The sequence below is a fragment of the Choristoneura fumiferana genome, chromosome 17, assembly GCF_025370935.1.
Source record: "Choristoneura fumiferana chromosome 17, NRCan_CFum_1, whole genome shotgun sequence".
In the NCBI taxonomy this organism is placed as follows: Eukaryota; Metazoa; Arthropoda; class Insecta; order Lepidoptera; family Tortricidae; genus Choristoneura; species Choristoneura fumiferana.
Genome location: NC_133488.1, coordinates 15848145 through 15867432, shown reverse-complemented (window position 1 = coordinate 15867432; position 19288 = coordinate 15848145). Strand labels below are relative to the sequence as shown.

Sequence of the window (19288 nt, the reverse complement as noted above, 5' to 3'; positions counted from 1 at the left end):
TACCTACGTAATTCCTGAGAATATCCTTCAAGAAATAAGTTGGAAAAACTAAGAAACCCGAAAAAAATGAAGAAACCGGACCTTCAACATTACAAGATGACATCGATTTTGAATACATTTTTCCGTAAATAATAATGTAAGAGAAAGAAATATAAAAATCAAAGACTTATATACATCCCATATTGCCTTTTTTTCTTGTTTAGCCACTTTTGGCAACTTATGACCGAGTGTTTTTTGCGAAACTATAGCTACTTTTTACCGTATGTTTAGCAACTTTATCTTTGGGTAAGGTGGCAACACTGCCAATTACATTTGCTTTGCCTAAGAAATCATAGCTAAATTGATTATGAAAAGGTTCCACCCTGGTACGTGATTCAGTTTCCTCGACTGTACATGGGACAAATTTTGCCAACGTCAAGGTTCAGACTTGAGTTGACACTTCCTGGGCGTTAATAAGACGCTCACGCTTGACTGACGCCGATGATGTTGCGTGAACGTTGCGTCAACGCTGCGCGCGCGCTGACAAGACTACAACGGTGTGCATACGGACGGACACCTTAGTGGAGCGGACTCCATACGGACTCAGTGTAACGTGCAACGATCGGCCTCATGGAAATATTTCCATCTAACTTCTATGAAGTTGATCGATGTAAGTTAAACTGAGCCGGTGCGGAATCCGCTCCGCTTGCAGTGGAAGGGCATAAGTGCCAGTAGATACGCACTATGCGGCTAACCACGCGGTTTAAGCGCGCCGTCTCTATCAGAAGCGATTTTGAGGAGGGTCGGCGTCCTAGAACCGCGCGATTAACCGCATAGTGCGAATATACTTGCACTAAGGGTACAGTCGAGGAAACTGGAGCATGTACCAGGGTGGAACCTTTTAATAACAATATTCATTTATTTCAAGTAACATGGCTATATAAAAAAAGAAAAAAATACACAGAAAAAAAATACACTTGATTTAATAAATAAATTACATTGTCACATTAGGTATATTAAAAAACACTAAATTAATTTAAATAATAATCTTTTCATAATCAATTTTTGCTATGATTTCTTTGGCAAATGTATAGGATGTCAACATGACAAATAGCACAAAGGTTACAGCCTGATATTTGATTCAGTTTCCTTGACTGTACCTCATTCATTGCTGTCCATGCATGTTTAACTTGTAACACCATCACTTGTACATAGTACTTTTACTTATTCTGTGACTTGAGTAAGTCAAATGGTCTGATTCACTCCCAGTAGGTAGAGTATAATAGGTATACTTACTGTAAATAATAACCAGTATGTCTTGCACAGTATGTTCTGTGTAATGTCAAAAAAAGTTTTTCAAATGCTTTAACTAACATGGAAACATTTTTAACAAGCTTTTGCCCGCAACTTCGCTGGCCCTGAATAAGTATGATGTTTAAAACTATTTTGATCCCACAGGAACCATACATTATTTCGGGATAAAAGTAACTGTAACAAACGACCATCCATACAAACTTATGTTTATGATAGTAAGATTATAATCATTATTTAATTAGGATAATGAGAAAAATAATAGTTTTATTCAGTCTTCAATACAAAATACAACACTAATTAATAAACTCAAAGAATTTATATGATAAGTAGCTTAATTTTATTCCCAATGCAATAAGAAAATTATTTTATACACTATCTTTTACAATTCAAACGCTACAAATGATATAAAAACACTGTCGCCATAAATCTTAGATAATTTAAACATAAATTGATACCAATATTAATTCTGTAACAGAAAATTTCTAATTTCAGCTGTAATAACATAAAATATTTGTTTCCATATAAAGTAAATTGCACAAGTACATAAGCATTTGAAGGATTTTTTTTAATTATTTCACTTAGTTTAGGAACTGCTAGACAAAATGCCTTATGTTCTAGTTGTGTTAGGGGAGCTAGTGGTTTTGTTTGCTTACTCTTGATCTGTGCAGCTTTTTAATCAATGACATCCAGTAGTCCTTCAGTAGGGACTTCTGTGTATCATCATCCTGAGTTGACCACCACTATGGTCCATGTTTGGCCTATCACCAGCTGCTTGCCACTTCAGCACTTCTTTGAAGCAGAGCTTTACCATCTTGAAAATAGAGTTTGTGTGTTTTTTGCACTCTTGTAAGTGTAATTAACTACATCAACTGCACAATAGCTAAAGTAAAGCAATATGCTCTAAAATCCTTTTTAGTATGCATCGGTGTCAGCAAAATATTCTAGTCCTAACTCTGTTGCTGCCTTAACATAGGTTTCGCACCATTTTTCTGTGCAATCTTTTTCTTCGTAGAATACAGGGCAAGGTTCATTGTATTCATTTTCTTCAAGAAACATGGATAGGATACTTCTTTATCTTTGACACCCTCGTCTCTCAGATACATTTTATATGCGAAATAAACCTCTTTTCCTGAATTATAATTAACATCCAGATATTCCTTCTCAGATTTACCATAGAAATAATTTGAGGGCAGTTTGGGTAAACTCTTCAAAAAAGTCTCCACATGTACTAACTTTTCTCTATTATATTTCTCTTTGTTATTCTTTCTGACTGGTGTTGAAACTATGCCATGTTCATTGGCTTTCTCAATCCAGCCGAGCACAGTTTTTTCGCCAAGGCCCAGAGTGTTCAGGAACATTTTTTTGCAAACAGGCCAGTGTTGGTTATTAATTTTCAATGAATATTTAATTGTTCTGTTCCTCCTAGACTCACCATTTGTAACTGTCGTGGTCCTCGTGAAATAGATGTTAACAAGAGCGCTGATGTACGATTTTCTTTGTTGCCAGGACATTTCAGACCAAAAACTATCAAAACATTCTTGCCTGTCTTTGTCATCAAGGAGATTGCATTTTCGTTTTGAACTTTTCCGGCACACAGGTGAATTGCACGCCGGCCCCATAGTCCTTTTCTTTCGCTCCTCATAGCCTACTTTCACACCTTTTATCCGTTTCTGGGTCAAATAAGGCTTACCTTCTTCCCTTGCTTTTTTCACTTTGTTTATTTCCCAAGAAGACCTGTCGCCGGTTTTTTTTCGCGTTCTTTTGACTTTAGGTCGCCCCGGGGTCTCCTCCGGAACGGCTTGAACGCGTTCTGATTCATAATATTTACTATTTTTAACTAAAGCCATCATTATAGAGTAACCTCGATTGGATGTATCCATTTTCCTGAAATTTAACAAAGTTTATTTTATAAGAAAACGAATGTCCATAAATGCGAGGATGTAGGATAAATATGTTACTTAAAATTTACCTTAACTAATATCCTTTTTCTTCGTTTCTCGGCATGTTTAGTCGACACGATCTCCTATCCCTCTGGAAGGCGCAGGCAGGAAGCTAAGCCACAAGCGCAGAGCGTGGCGAGTGTAATCAGTCTATCCGATCCGTGTGGCTCGACGCTCGTTTCCAGTGTCAAAACTGGTCACGTGACATCTATTATATATTATATATATAAAGTCCTGATATACTCATTCATTCACTCGGATCCGCTTGAGGATCTGACTCTTTTGAATCTTCAGATCCGGATTTACCCATCTCTACGAGCAGCAGCGACAAGATGGCTTCTTGCAGGAATGATCTTGACCTTGGAAACTGATTTCTTAATCTCATTTATTAGCAGTCGTGGCAGTGGTACAAATAAAAAAAATTGGAGTGAATGAAAAAAAATAACAGTGTTTTTGCCGAAATTGAAGAGGTCTTTCCAGCGATAAAGCTCAACATTTTCAGCTTTATCGCTATGTCACATGACCAGATTTGAGACTGGAACCGAGCGTCGAGCGATTTCATCATTCATGTGGCCGCATCCTCAAAGTTTATATGTCGCTTGTTTCACTACAAACAGCGTTAGGTAAGTATATACATACCTATTATAGAAGTTTTTGAAAGAAATAAATAAATGTCTATATGTATTTGAACTCCCTCTCTTATCTTAAAATATACAATGTTAGTGTAAAGATAAGATAAAAGTAACTTTCATCTAAGCTGTTTGCTTTTCGTTACATAAGTCGCCTGCTCGTTTTCACCTTTAAATCGCTGGGCGCTCGTCGCTTTGACAACAGCTTACATTCTCAGTTGCTTCACAGAAAAAGTAATAGTACAAGTAGTTGCTTGGTTGACGGTTGTTGTCAAATTCTACCATTTCTTATCTGTGAAAAAAGTGAGCGAGAATTTGGTGCGAGCGAGAAGCAAGCAAGGGCGCGATACCTACGAATCTGTCGGACTCAATAGTTAGTATTCATATCAGTACTTATTCAGTATTCATTTATTTGGCAAAAACATAAAACATAAGACTTATAAATACTAGTACTTACAGAAATTATGCACCCTAGTGTTATGTATGAAATTATAATCTAATTCTATTACACAACTAAAAGTTAGATTCCTACATACCTGCCTAAAAACTACTTAAAAAATACTAGACTTAAAAAAAAGTATATATATAAAAAAATATATAGTTATTTGTGTCACAAGGGAGCAAAATGGTGTATTTACGGCGAGGGCGTACATTGAATCCAGAATGTAGCGAAGGATTCTACAATAGAATCCTGAGCGTAACGAGGGATTCAAGTGTTAACGCCCAAGATGTAAATAATTTTGCTCCCGAGTGGCTCATACAACTTTTCACACCGAGCATTAAGAAACACAACCAGCATAGAAAATGGCGTTGCTTTACAATTATCATCTTCAATAAATGGCATTTGCAATAAAATACTTAGAAAAGCCTTGAACAGAAAAGTAGCACTTTGCTCCCTCTCGTCAGGGAGGAAAAGTTACTTTTCTGAAGGAGAGGTGTGAAATAGTTATTTGTGTCACGAGGGAGCAAAATGGTGTATTTACGGCGAGGGCGTACATTGAATCCAGAATGTAGCGAAGGATTCTACAATAGAATCCTAAGCGTAGCGAGGGATTCTATAGTAGAATCCTGAGCGTAATGAGGGATTCGAGTGTTAACGCCCAAGATGAAAATAATTTTGCTCCCGAGTGGCTCATACAACTTTTCACACCGAGCATTAAGAAACTTGAAAAAATAATTCTAAATATTATTAAAGAACAACCAGCATAGAAAATGGCGTGGCTTTACAATTATCAACTTCAATAAATGGCATTAGCAATAAAATACTTAGAAAAGCCTTGAACAGAAAAGCAGCACTTTGCTCCCCTCTCGTCAGGGAAGAAAAGTTACTTTTCTGAAGGAGAGGTGTGAAAAGATATTATCCTTCCTCTTTGGTCGGACTCCAAAATTTATACCTGCCAAGTGCGAGTCGGATTCGCGCACGAAGGGTTCCGTCCCACATTACCTCAACATTAGACATTAGCAAAAAAATGGTTGTATGGGATTATTTTATTTTTAATATTTATTTTATTTTAATTTAACTATTTATTTTTAAAGTGAGTATATAACTAAACATTGTGAATATTTCAAGCGTCTACCTGTTAACCTGTTGCCGTTATTTATATAATATCAAGCAAAAAACGGCAAATCAATCACGTTTGTTGCATGGGAGCCTCCCTTAAATATCTATTTTATTCTGTTTTTAGTATTTTTGCTATAGCGGCCACACTAATACATAACTAATCTGTGAAAATTTCAAGTGTTTAACTATTACCACTTAAGAGAAAGAGCCCTGTGACAGACGGAGGGACAGACAGACAGACAGCGGAGTCTCAGTAATAGGGTTCCGTTGGCACCCTTTGAATATGGAACCCTAAAAAATAGTAGATTGTACAACGAGCCATTTTACCCGAGGTGTTCATATAGCCATCCATAGGTGAATAGACACGTCGAGGGGAAATGGGGAAATGTTCGAGTTAACACTGCTTTTCACTTCGATGGCTTGGAAATGAAATAGCAGCAGTTCACTTACTACACACTTACTATGTACTTACCTTTTAATTTTCATGCATTAGGTACTATATAATTATACATTTTTAGTTTTATTGATTTATTTTAATTAATCTGATTGATTTTTAGTTGTATATAAATTAAAAAACATTAAAAAATATATTTAAGAACCTCTTTATTTGTGGCTGTTTACACCTCATTGCCTTGGTCCTAGACGATTTTACTTTATGCACTAGCACAGAATAAGTAATAGTACAAGTAGCACTAGACTAAAGCATAAATAGTAGATTGTACAACAAGAGCATAAAACGAGCCATTTTGCCCGAGACGTTTATATAGCCACCCGAGCCGGTACGGCGAGGGTGGATAGATAGATACGTCGAGGGGAAAATGGGTATAATGCTCGAGTTTTACAATCTGCTGTTCACTTCAATGTCGAGGAAATGAAATATCAACAGTGGAAACAATTGTTAAAGTTAACTTACTATGTACCTTTTATTGTTCATGCATTATTAGCTATATATACATAAAATTCTAAACTGACTGACTGTTCATATATCAACGCACAGCCCAAACACTGGACCTAGTGACTTGAAATTTTGTACATACTTAGATACCTTATAATACAATGAAGGCAGGATTAAACGGGAACGGAAAAAAACGGGATTTATATATATATTAGATTCAGAGTTACCCTATCACAGTAACTATAATAACTAGACTTCAAATTTGATACACAAGTAGGTATAACATTAATTAAAACATTAATTTTAGGACTTTTGGAAATTCCCACGCGATAAGGAAAAACGGGATTTGTAGAAAAGTGAAATTTGACATTTAGGTTCCTTGGAGGGTGTAGGGGAGCACTACAAAAGGATTTCCCGAAATTCTGAAGGAAACGGGAAAAAACGAGATTTTTCGTTTTATTGGTCGTAGAAAGCTGAAATACTAAAGAAAGAAAGAAAGAAAGAAAAACATTTATTCGTGACATTTTTACAAATAAAAGAAAAAGAAAAAAGGAAATAAATTTTGTCACGAAATGGTCCCAACTCAGCATGATGTCAACCTTGTGGCCGACGCTGGTCTTCCGTTGGAACCATTTAAGAGTTAAAAGAATACAACAACAGTGAACTCGACAACTAAAATATTTTTTTCACAATACACAAATCTAGTAATTTACAACATAAAAATATACCTTCACTATACAAAATATAAATAAAATAAAAAAGAGAATAATATGCACGTCTGTATAGGCCTATTGCCTTTGCCAATAATTCAATATTGAATTAATTATTGAATACTCTTTAATAATATTCTTTAAAATACTCATGGTACACGCAAATGAAGCCGCGGGCAAAAGCTAAAATAATTATAAATTTTTAGTTTTATTGATCTATTTTTCTTGATTTGATTGATGTTTAGTTTTATATAAATTAAAAAATATATATGTACCTACTGTTTAGAAACTTCTTTGTTTGTGGCTGTTTACACGATTGCCTTGTTCTTAGACGAAGATTTTATTTTATACACTAGAGCATAAAGTCATTTTATGTCGCATAGGTCCAGCATAAACACGGACTTTACGAGCATGAGAAGTAAAAAGTACATAAAATTTGTTATACACATACACACACACACACACACCCACGTACCTACAGTGTAAGTAAAAGAAACAGACATACAAACATACGCGCGAAAAACGTAACCACCCTTGTTTTTGCCTGTGAAATCACTAGATTATTTTATTACCTACATACCTGTGTAGTTCAAGTTGTGTACCTATCGGACCAGTTGTAAGGACCCATGAAGAACCTACATATAGTGTAGGTACTTATTATTATTGGAAATCTGACGTGACTAGACAAAGTAAAAAACTTTCATCAATGCATCAATTACATAATGTAGATAGATACCTACCTACCTACTTTATCTTATGGCAAATTAAAAGGACAATGTCCAGATTATCCCATGCATTATTTCACCTAAGCTAATAAACTTATTGTTCTTTTAGCCACCCACTGTGTTTAAAACTAGACCACAAATGCTTCTTATTAATTAATGATTGTATTGTTTCTATAATGACAAAACAAAACCTCGTGCAATTGCATGTCTGAGATTGTTGGCTTGAAATGAATCGGAATTTGATTTGATTCACGGCTTAAATAAATCATAGTACGTATAGGCACCCTTATACTAGAAGGAATAAAAACTATTTCGTGCCTTTCATAGTTCGTACAAATATCAAATCGTAAACAAACGCATCTGCCATTCAAGAGCAATGTTTTATTGGCATCTCTTTCCCACTACGTTTGCCGCGCTTTTGGTTGTTTTGATAATAAACGTTGGCGGCATTTAAAATGAGGCGCGAGTTAATTTTGGTAGTATGCTGGTAAAGGGATCCTCGAAGGACTGGGTCATTTTTTGATGTACTTATAAAACTTTTGTTAGAAAAGTGTCAAAGAAAAATTAAATTGTATCGTTTTTGATGGATTACCTTTGATATTTAGCTATATTAAAGCATTTTCCCTAAGAAATTCGTCGAATAAAATTTCTGAAGTAAATGTATGAAACATTTTCTGCCTTACTGATAAAAAACGTATCACATTGAGGTAAGGTCTAATTTACTATAACTGGTTTCGTAAGCATGTCGCGGATATACGTAGTACAAGATGCTACAGTGTGCGCGTGCAGTTGGCAGCATTGAACTTCTAAGCCAATCAGAGGCGTTGTAGATGGCGCTTTAGTAGTGACGCGAGTCGACCCCAAGCTGCCTTGCTCTGGGAACATTGCTTCGAGCTCCATACATTTTCTTCTGGCTCTCTACTGTCTACAGTTTGGTTGTGCACCAGTTCAAAAATTAATTCAAAATTTTTGCCATAAGGTAAGTTAGATCATTTTTCTAATCAAAGTCAAGTGTTTTACTGTGTTTAATAGTATTTATTACCACGTATTTCATAAAATTAGGTTTTATTCCACGTTGGAATTCTCGTTCAAACATGGCTCTAGCCCTCGCCATACTTTCTTAGTACGCGTGGGTACTGAGGACGCCTCATTTTAAATAATTAATTTCTCGTGTCTTTTCCATTGGAGGTCTGGATCACTTCTTCTACAAGTTTCAGCTTGATAGTGATTTGATTATTGGGTAATGATGTCATGTTCGGTTATTGCGTATTTTCGACACAAAACGTGAAAACAAAATGGCTCGTACGACCCAAGCCTAGGCCAGTGAACTCGTTATATGGGTGATAACTGAATTCGACGTTTTCTGCTTTTAATTGTTCATTGTTGAGTGCGTTCTTGGTGATTTTGATTGTATTAATCGAGTTATTTATGCTGGAATTGTGTAATTTTAGTAATATGAGCCCTAAACGCGTTTCCCGCCAAAACGACGCCCCAAGTGAGCCATGTATAGCCTCTTCGTGCCTACTAGCCGCTCTTACTGTGGAAGCATGGGCTGCATAACCTGTTGCCTTTTATCTGAAGGCTATTTAGTAACCATTTTTCTTTTTTACAGGAAAAAAGTAAAAATGACGGACAAGCCCAAGCGTCCTATGTCAGCATATATGCTGTGGCTGAACAGTGCACGAGAATCTATAAAATCTGAGCACCCCGGACTAAAAGTCACCGAAATCGCCAAGAAAGGAGGCGAAATATGGCGGGGGATGAAAGACAAGAGTGTGAGTATACATAGCATATTTTTGGTATATCTGGTGTTCTCATTGTAATTCCATTACTATAACCGCTGTCTTTCCTTCAGGTATGGGAAGAGAAGGCGGCTAAAGCGAAGGAGCAGTACACAAAGGACCTAGAGTCGTTTAATGCCAACGGTGGAGGTGGCGAGGGAGGCGGCACTAAGAAGGCCACAAAGCGCGGAAAGAAAGCTGCCAAAAAGGCGGCGCCACCTGTAAGTTCATATACTGATTTTGTTTTTCTAACCTAGAACTGCAACTTCCTGGATATTAAGACTAGAACTAACATAACACTTTCTTTGTAGAAATCCAAGAAGAAGAAGGATGAGTCCGACGAAGAGGATGGTGATGATGACGATGAGGAGGAGGAAGAAAGCGAATGATCTCCCTGCCGCTAAGACTTCTGTTCGTATGAGTAATTTACTTGGACTTAATTTATTACAAAGTAAAACGGGACTGATTTTCCAAAATCTGTATAGACACTATCTCCATAAAGCAATTATAATTTTCTTCTGAAATACAAGTTTGTAACAGAATGAATTATTTAGTATCTGACATTGTGTATGAATTTGTTCAAGTGAGATGGACATTAAGTTGTAATTGCTAATTATTGATGTTGTTTCATGACTATTTCTGTAGTGTTGAATGTTAAGGTGTAATTGTAATGCAGAGTTTGGAAAGTCGCCACTGGCTAGGATTTAGGTCTAAGCCTCACAAAAAAAAAATAATGTTAAGTGTTAGCATGTATACACCGGGGAATTGTACAGTTAGCCCTCCCTCGTTAAGTTCGCTGTGACTGGATGCTCACTTAAAGACATACCTCAACTGGATGCATCAACTTCTGATGTCTGGAATATTGACTGTAGCTGTGCTTCAAGTTTATATTACGCCATTACTCAATGTTAATGTTACTCATTTTCAGTATACATGGACAATCTGTTTTGGTCAGAAAGTATCCAACAAAAGGTAAATTTAGAGACTTATTTCATGGAAAGATGTGACAGCTTATTGTTAATGAAACCTACCTCTTCTCATTGTAAATTTCAATGCTGATACTGGTACCAAACTTTAAGCTAAGAACAGAAAGCATGGGGCGAGACCCCATGCTGAGCAATTTAAATAATTTAGGAAATTGATGTGTATGTTGTATTTTTAGTTAGTAAATAGGTAGGTTTTCGATGTGATTTGTCTCTCAAATTTTACATTTGTGTTATTTTGTAAATGAGAATTAGCATTCCTCATGTCAATACGGATTTTACATGTTCAATAAAGTAATTTCATATAAAATAAGATCTATTTTTCAATTTGTCTTTTCATTCTCGTATTTCTTGACCTATTCTCCTGACCGATCTCATGACGAAAAAAGCTTTGTAATATAAATTAATTATGTGCTAACAGGCATCACTTCAGTTTGTCAAATCTTGAAATGCAATGCAGACAATTTCATGCGGTGTCTGGTGAACAAAGATTTTAATCTTCATGATTATCTCAATCTGGGACATAGGCCCGTAGACCCCACGCTAACCTAGTGCAAATGGGGTACTACACACCCTATTTATTTTTTATTGCTTCAAGGCTTTGAAAGCTACTATTATACTTTCACAGCGATATTCCTGTCTTTATTTTATCATGTTCCGTAAATTGCTTTTTGACCTTTGCCAAGTCGAGCGTTGCATAGTATTTGTTTTGTAGTAAAATAAATGTTCCGTTATAAACGAGAGAAGCCGATGAAACAAAATGGTGACCGCGATTATTATTACTACAAGTCACGTGTTACTTATTGATTATTTTTATGTAGGCGTGGAATCTGATGGGTTGGTGAATGCGGCATTGTTTACATACATAGTCTAATTACAAGATTTGTTTAGTTTTGACTAGAGTATTGAAGTTAATCCTAAGAAGGAAACTGATAAACATTGCAAAAGTAAAGAACAAAGAAAATACTAAATATCTATTGGCGTGTCAGTCACGCAAATGACAAATCATTAACATAGTTTTAAGGTGCGGCCACATGCAGTCGCTTGACGCTCGCTTCAAATCTGGTCACGTGACAAATGGCATAAGCTGAAAATGTTGAGCTCGCTGGAAAAAAAACCTCTTCGGAAAAAACACTGGTTATTTTTTGTTATCATTCACTCCAATTTCTTTTATTTGCACCACTGCCACGACTGCTAGACAGACTCTGACCAGCGAAACCTATCCACGCATTTTTTACGAAACTTTTATCTGGTATCATTCTTGAGACTGTCAAAATTGTCATATTATTGTCATTCTAGTATAGATAGGGTCTACTATTCACAGGCAAGGCAGCTGTCCTGTCAGCTGGGCTACTACGAAATTCGAAGTTCGTGTCGTGCGATCCCTCTCGCTCTCGTATTAAATAGTGTAAGTGTGAAAGGAACTGCACGACACGAACTTCGAGTTTCGTGTTTCGTAGTAGCCCTGCAGTGCCTATCAGTTTGGGTGACACACTTTCCCGGCCCGGATAATACCGGGATGGAAATACCAATTCTGTTTTTCGTGTACACCTCAGAGGACGGAATAATATCTTGGGTGTACACGTACACGCCCATAGAAGCTCCTGTCAGTTTCTATGGGCGTGTATCCAAAAAACAGGGCCTCTATTTCCATGTCGGTGCTATCCGGGCCGGGAAAGTGTCACCCGTCCGTCAGTTTGACATCAACAGCGACAGGCATAGCCTCCATAAGAAGTGTTTATTTTGTAAAGTTATGAGTTAGGTAATATGAGCATTCTTGATCAAATATAGTAAAATAGAATAACAACAATATAAATAGTGTTTATTTTACTGTCTGTACAATTGTAATGTAATATTTAAAAAATATATCCGGCTTTGTATTACGGCACATCGATTTTTCTATAACATTTTGTGAACCGTTTAGCAGTATGGGGAAGACTCTTTTACCTTTCCGTAAGGGATGTATGTAAGATAAACATAAAAAACCAAATATAAACATCACATCTAAAAAATACATATAAACACACGTTTTAAGTGCTGGATTTTCTGTATTTATTTATTCCTAAGCAATAGGACATTTTAAAGGTAAGCATGTGGTTATTATTCGAAGATTATCGTATTTTTCTTCAATTTTGAATGTCTTTAAGAGTTAGAATTAACTATCACCATCGTAAGATAACAAGTGGACCCATCTCTTCCTTGAATCTTTTGGATACATTGATACTAGATGTCACTGTGAATAATCGTTCGTCTAATCTAAACTTTAGACTTAATTTCTTTACATTGACTTGATCCTAATGGTCTAGAGTTACCTACGGTAAAGAAAGACCATTTCCCTTTTTTCCATCAACTAGTTATAACCTAAAACATTTAGTGTTTGTATTTTTTGACAGTATGTCAGGAGAGGGCAGTGCAGCAGGCGGCTCCCATGTAGTGCTGGTGACTGGCGGATATGACCACACTATCAAGCTGTGGCAGGCACATAGCGGAGTTTGTCTCCGCACCATGCAGCATCCTGACTCAGTATGTACAGTCAGCATCATAAGTAGTTGGTTACTTTTGTACTTTGTTGTTTTACAGCCACATACTTAGCGCCATACAAGATTGACAAATGTCTTAATGTGACAGAGTAAAAAAGTAACCAGCTACTTTTGGTGCTGACCGTACTACATTATATTGGTGTGTTTAAAGAGTTGTTGTAAATACAAACATTAGTTCTAAACTAGAATGGCAAGCTTCATAGTCAGGTCTCTACCTATGTTCTAGGTTTTTTGATCATCAAATTCATACAAATTCTATCAATTTACATTTTGACCATATTACTGTAAAACATGCTATGTTATATGAAAACTAATTGAGCAAATATTTATTCCAACAGCAAATAAACGGTTTAGAGATACGTCCAGACGGGCAGATGGTTGCAGCCTGTGGGTACCAGCACATCCGCATGTATGACCTGGCCAGCACAAATCCTGACCCCGTCATAACATACGAGGGTGTCTCCAAGAATGTCTCCAGGGTTGGCTTTTCCGTAAGTGTGGTGTCTAAGACAATATATTTGCTATTAGATATATGGGCTCGCAAAATAGGCGCACTAAGTCCTATGTACTGTGGAGTCTGTGACTTGGTAAGAGCTTAGTTACGAGGAATCTACGCGCGTGAATTTAAACTCAGTTTAAATAAAAATTATAATTCTTCTGTACGTAGGTTTATTCCTACGAAAACTAATACTTTTACAGAGATGGGTCCAGCCACTCAGGCTGTTGGGAGCAATCTGTGCTCTCTATCTTATCTTATCTTATCTTAATGAACTTGCATCCGCATTGCTTCTTCTGAACCACAGACTCAGAATCACATATCACAATATAATCACAAAATTAAATGGATGTAATGTACCCCGATTTTAGAGCAGCTCGACAGTTGCATGCGCCATGATCACGAGACAACATTCATAAAATGAGTAATGACAGCGTTAGTCTAAACTATTGTGTTGGATGTAATATATAAGCATTTTTTGGAATAAAAGCTTGTTTCAAATTTAAAAAAAATTCCACATCTGTGAATGAGTAAAACATTTGTATGATATGTATGCATTTAAAGTGGGTTTAATAATTAATATTCATGGTTTTCAGGAAGATGGCAAGTGGATGTACACTGGTGGTGAGGATTGCACAGCCAAGATATGGGATATTAGGTAAGTTGGTATTTTCACTAGCATTGTCAGGGTGAATTAGACAGAAAAAGTCCAAACCAAAACCAAAAGTTTTTCCATTGACAACAGTACAACTCTTAAGGCGGAAATACTAATAAAACGCGACCTCACGCCACGTCGTCCGACGCATATTTTTATCTGCAGCTGACCATAATAAATATATGGGATTGATTAGTACTGACACGCGTTGGATGGCGTGTCTCATGCGTGGCGTGGCGTCGGGTTTTAACAGTATTTCAGCACCTTTGCATTATGATGATGTGGGGTACAGGATAGGGCGGCAGTTCCAGTGCCAGCGCATCTTCGAAGTGCCAGCGCCGGTGAACGCGGTGGCGATGCACCCCGACCAGACGCAGCTCATGGTCGGCGACCAGAGCGGCATCATACATATGTGGGACCTGCGCACCGACCAGAACGAACAACTGGTATGCACTTATACTACCTACAAATGAAATTAGCTTCATAGCATAGCACATAGAAGTAGGAGCTCCACGTGCGCGGAGCTTCGTCGACACTGTCTGTGTCGATTCAAATAAAAAAAAAACGCTTCAGTAAAAACTATAGTGAGAAAAAAAACATTTGGAGAAAAAAGGCGAACGGAAAGATTGATAGCAAAAAAAAAAAGATTTTGTTAAAAATACACCATGTTTAAACTGCAAGTCATATTGATTATTCTACATTTAAATCGTTTTTTTATTTTTAGAAAACGTTTTTAAACTGTACTTAAATTAGAAGGATCAGCCTTTTAACCATAGCGGTAACGCATTTTTAACCCATCATAAACACGTTGTTCCAGATCCCCGAAGCGGAAGCGTCGATCCAGGACATCGCGATCGACGCGGAGGGGCGTCTGATGGCCGCCGTCAACAACAAGGGCTCGTGCTACGTGTGGACGCTGGGCGGCGCGCCCGCGCGGCCCGTGCCGCACCACCACCTCGCCGCGCACCGCAAGTACGCGCTGCGCTGCCGGTTCAGCCCCGACTCCACGTGAGTACCTTACACGTTCAGCCCCGACTCCACGTGAGTACCTTACACGTTCAGCCCCGACTCCACGTGAGTACCTTACACGTTCAGCCCCGACTCCACGTGAGTACCTTACACGTTCAGCCCCGACTCCACGTGAGTACCTTACACGTTCAGCCCCGACTCCACGTGAGTACCTTACACGTTCAGCCCCGACTCCACGTGAGTACCTTACACGTTCAGCCCCGACTCCACGTGAGTACCTTACACGTTCAGCCCCGACTCCACGTGAGTACCTTACACGTTCAGCCCCGATATACTACGTCTGATGGCCGCGTCAACAAGGGTCGTGCTACGAGGGACGCTGGGCGGCGCGTCCACCATGCTGCCGGTTCAGCCCTGACTGACTTGTTAGTTAGTAACTATAACTGTAAAAAAACTTAAAAAAAACTAATGCTAGAAATTTATCTTTTTTTCTAACAGCTTTTTTTCTGCTGTACCAAATTTCAAGTCTGAACGGATTGGACGACTTCCAGTGGGAAGTGGGTTAAATTCGACTTCCTAGATTTGATCCATACTAATGGTTTATTGAATCAGGCGTTACTTTGCGGAGGTCCATATCAAGGAAAAGATTCTTTTAGTTCATCCATACTAATGGGGCAAATTAAACAAAAGTTTGTATAGAGTAAAACAAATTCAAATTGAAATGTAAATGTGTGTTTGAATGAATGAATAAAAGTATCTGTGTGTTTCATATTTGAATAGACTTCACACAACAGTGTGAATGTCATGCATCTGTCATTTTCCCACAAAAACATCTAAGTGACATTACTTTCGTTCAATCCATCCATTTGTGCCAGTTCTTTTGAATCGACCTGTAAGCAAAGTTCTAATTGCTCATCATAAAAAATACAAGCTTTTAGCTTCAAGTTTTAGTTTCAAGCTTCAAGTCATTACACTCTTGCACCCGCGCCCTTATGTAGAGAATAGGAAGAATGATCGTTGCGACTACAAATTGTCAGTAGAATAGAAAAATATTGAGATGCACAATGTTATGTGAGCCATGGACTCCCACTCCCACTCCCAGTGAAGGTAAGGCGGTGCTGTGGTGATGCGATGGTGTGATATAGTGGATGAATGCGTTGCAGCATGCTGGTGACGAGTTCGGGCGACTGGTCGGCGCGCGCCTGGCGCACCAGCGACTGGGGGCTGCACCGCGAGCTGCGCCACGACACGCAGCGCTGGGTCTGGGACTGCGCCTTCAGCATCGACTCCAGATACCTCTTCACCGGTGAGATTGCTGCACATACTCGTACTCCAGCTCTCATTCAATTTTTGACTCTTAACCCTTTTCCAGGTCCGCCAATTTAGATACGCTACTTCAAAATGAATCACGGTTTTATATAAATCACGTATGAGGGATTAATTTAAAAACGAATATTGTTTTTTCACACCTCTCCTTCAGAAAAGTAACTTTTCCTCCATGGCGAGAGGAAGCAAAGTGCAACTTTTCTGTTCAAGGCTTTTATAAGTGTTTTATTGCAAATGCCATTTTTTGAAGTTGATAATTGTAAAGCCACGCAGCAAAATTATTTTCATCTTGGGCGTTAACACTCGAATCCCTCATTACGCTCAGGATTCTACTTTAGAATCCCTCGCTACGCTCAGGATTCTTTTACGCCCTCGCCGTAAATACACTATTTTGCTCCCTTGTGACGCAAATAACTATTACCGACTTTAAAATTTGTACAATCGCCATCAGATATTTCGGAGCGGCCGAAATGATCAATAATATCTAAACATGAACTCTAATACCTTAATAAGAGGGTGCATGTTCCGATATTTTTGACCAGCTTGGCCGCTCCAATATATCTGATGGCGTCTGTACCATCGAATGTAATGTAAAATAATTTATTGAATCAGGCGTTACTTTGCGGAGGTCCATATCAATGAACTAAAAGAATTTCTTTGCTCACCCGCGACCATAATAATATGACAGCTAAGTTTATGCAAGATATGCGTGTTCATGCAGTTCCTCCACTTCCACACTGTAAGAATACACACAAACCTATCTATCACCACCACCAGACTACACTGACGCGTTTCGAACTCAACCAGAGCTCATCTTCAGAGCAACACAACCGTACACCATGCTATAAACGTAGCTATCATAAGGTCGAGGGTGAGCAAAGAAATTATTTTAGTTCATTGTAATGTGAAATGTTATGTCAATGTGTAAGGTCGAATAATCGTGCACATTTATTATGGTATACACGTTGGTGAAGTTGTTATAAGTTTGATAGTAAATCGCACATAATCTGCCCCATTGGAGCATACAATAGCAGACACAGAATTAATACATGCATTAATTTCAATGTCAAATAAATTAACAATTGCTTGGTCATGTTACTTACATTAGGGTAATGATTAGTTACAACTCACAATATTGTCATTAAAATTAAATTCAAAATATTCCCTTAAACTATAAAAAAAAATTCCGAACAAGTACTTTTAATAATGCGCTTTGCCTGGAAAAGAGTTAAGTAATTGCAATAAAAAGGGCTGTAAGGTTGGTCAAGGAAGAAATTATAATGGGGATCAACAAAGAAGACTGACCCAAGCACCCTGCAGACCTTAGCGGGAGAGGGAGAATGCATGCTCTTCTCCCGGCTTTCCAAAATGGCTGCCACTGTGTGGGCCCTCCCCTCCCTTCCCACTCGTCCATAATGGATTTTTCCCGACTGCACGCCGCCATTACCTATAAAATTTGAAAACTAAAATCAAGGACCTAGTGTCTTTGACCCTTACTTAAGTCGACTCGACATAAAAAAATCTTCGACTTGTATTTATAGGAACTAATAATCCAAATTCAAAAAACCCAGCAGCTTAGGGTCTCCCCACATCTATCGACGCGGAACCGGCTTAAGCCGACCAAAATACACTGTATGTAATCGCAATAAGAGCGAAAAAGACGTGTCCCCGTCGGTAAACTTCGTTTCGCATCGGCCGAGTCGATCGAGGCCTTTTTCGCTCTTAGAGTTTTTTGATCGGATTAAGTCGATTCCGCTTCGATAGATGTGGAGAGACCCTAAGTCTGCATTTCTGCAATAACACGCACGATAATATAACTGTTGTTTTCCCAGGGTCTTCGGACAGCTACGCGCGGCTGTGGGACCTCGAGAAAGGCACCTTGGAGCGCGAGTACTGCGGCCACCAGAAACCCATCACCGCGCTCGCCTTCCGCGACCAAGCGCTATAGGGCACCACTGTTCACTGTTATTAACTGTAAAGTAAAAATTATCCGAAATTTTTCAGCAGGTGATTGGGTTAGTTCACTGAACACCCTTAATGTTTTTGTACGTTAATGGATGTTCAAAGTGGTGTTGAATCTAACTCTAGCGCGTTTAAACCTACCATAAGCATGCATATGCTTTCAACTCTGTGCTAACAGTTTGCTTCGTCCCTTCCAAGAGTCTGCAGGGTCGGTGGCCACAAAAGTTCGCAAAACATACTTTCACATGAAATAGTGGAAATTATAGGACGGAACGACAGTTACTACGGAACTGACATATTTTTGATGTAAAATGATTGCATATGGCAACGCAAGTAATAATATATATAAAGAGAGACTGTAGATCACCAAATATGTCTTTTTTTTGCGAAACAGGTATCTTTGGCTTTAATTTCTATCAAGCAAGCTTTACCTAATCGCGTTTTGTAAATGGTTACTTTTTTCATGTCGCAGAGCCTCCAGCATTTTGTCAGTTATAACATGTTGGAACGTGAAAACCTTTGTGAAAGGAGATAAGACATGTAATATAATAGATATAGTGAATTAAAGTTTAATTTCATTTAGCAATATTTTTACACTGACTTGGAAGCAAAAATGTGTTTCTTTGTGTCTGATTTCTTCGTTCATTATTATTAATGTTATGGTCATGTATATAGTTATGGTTTTTGGTGCGCAAAGCACCGAGTGTAAATAGTATTTTATAAGGATTATGTTGTAAAGTGATTTTTAAGAAATAAAATACATATTTAATTGATGTCTTTGATTCCTTATAATTCTTATGATATGTAAAAGGCAGGATAGAAT

At 38.0% G+C, this 19288-nt stretch overlaps 2 protein-coding genes across 2 annotated transcripts; both read left to right on the top strand.

Moving 5' to 3' along the window:
- Positions 1 to 8623: 8623 nt before the first annotated feature.
- On the top strand, positions 8624 to 10844 carry LOC141437491 (high mobility group protein D-like). Its single transcript, XM_074100901.1, has 4 exons — positions 8624 to 8732; positions 9366 to 9528; positions 9609 to 9755; positions 9846 to 10844. Exons 2-4 carry the CDS (start codon positions 9379 to 9381, stop codon positions 9921 to 9923), a joined length of 375 nt encoding a protein of 124 aa, XP_073957002.1. The 5' UTR covers positions 8624 to 8732; positions 9366 to 9378; the 3' UTR covers positions 9924 to 10844.
- A 1401-nt stretch (positions 10845 to 12245) lies between these two features.
- Positions 12246 to 19234, top strand: Lst8 (MTOR associated protein, LST8). Its single transcript, XM_074100900.1, has 8 exons — positions 12246 to 12602; positions 12911 to 13040; positions 13396 to 13548; positions 14150 to 14211; positions 14501 to 14654; positions 15026 to 15216; positions 16341 to 16483; positions 18336 to 19234. The coding sequence occupies exons 2-8, from the start codon at positions 12912 to 12914 to the stop codon at positions 18449 to 18451; spliced, it is 948 nt and encodes a 315-aa protein (XP_073957001.1). The 5' UTR covers positions 12246 to 12602; position 12911; the 3' UTR covers positions 18452 to 19234.
- Positions 19235 to 19288: the final 54 nt, after the last annotated feature.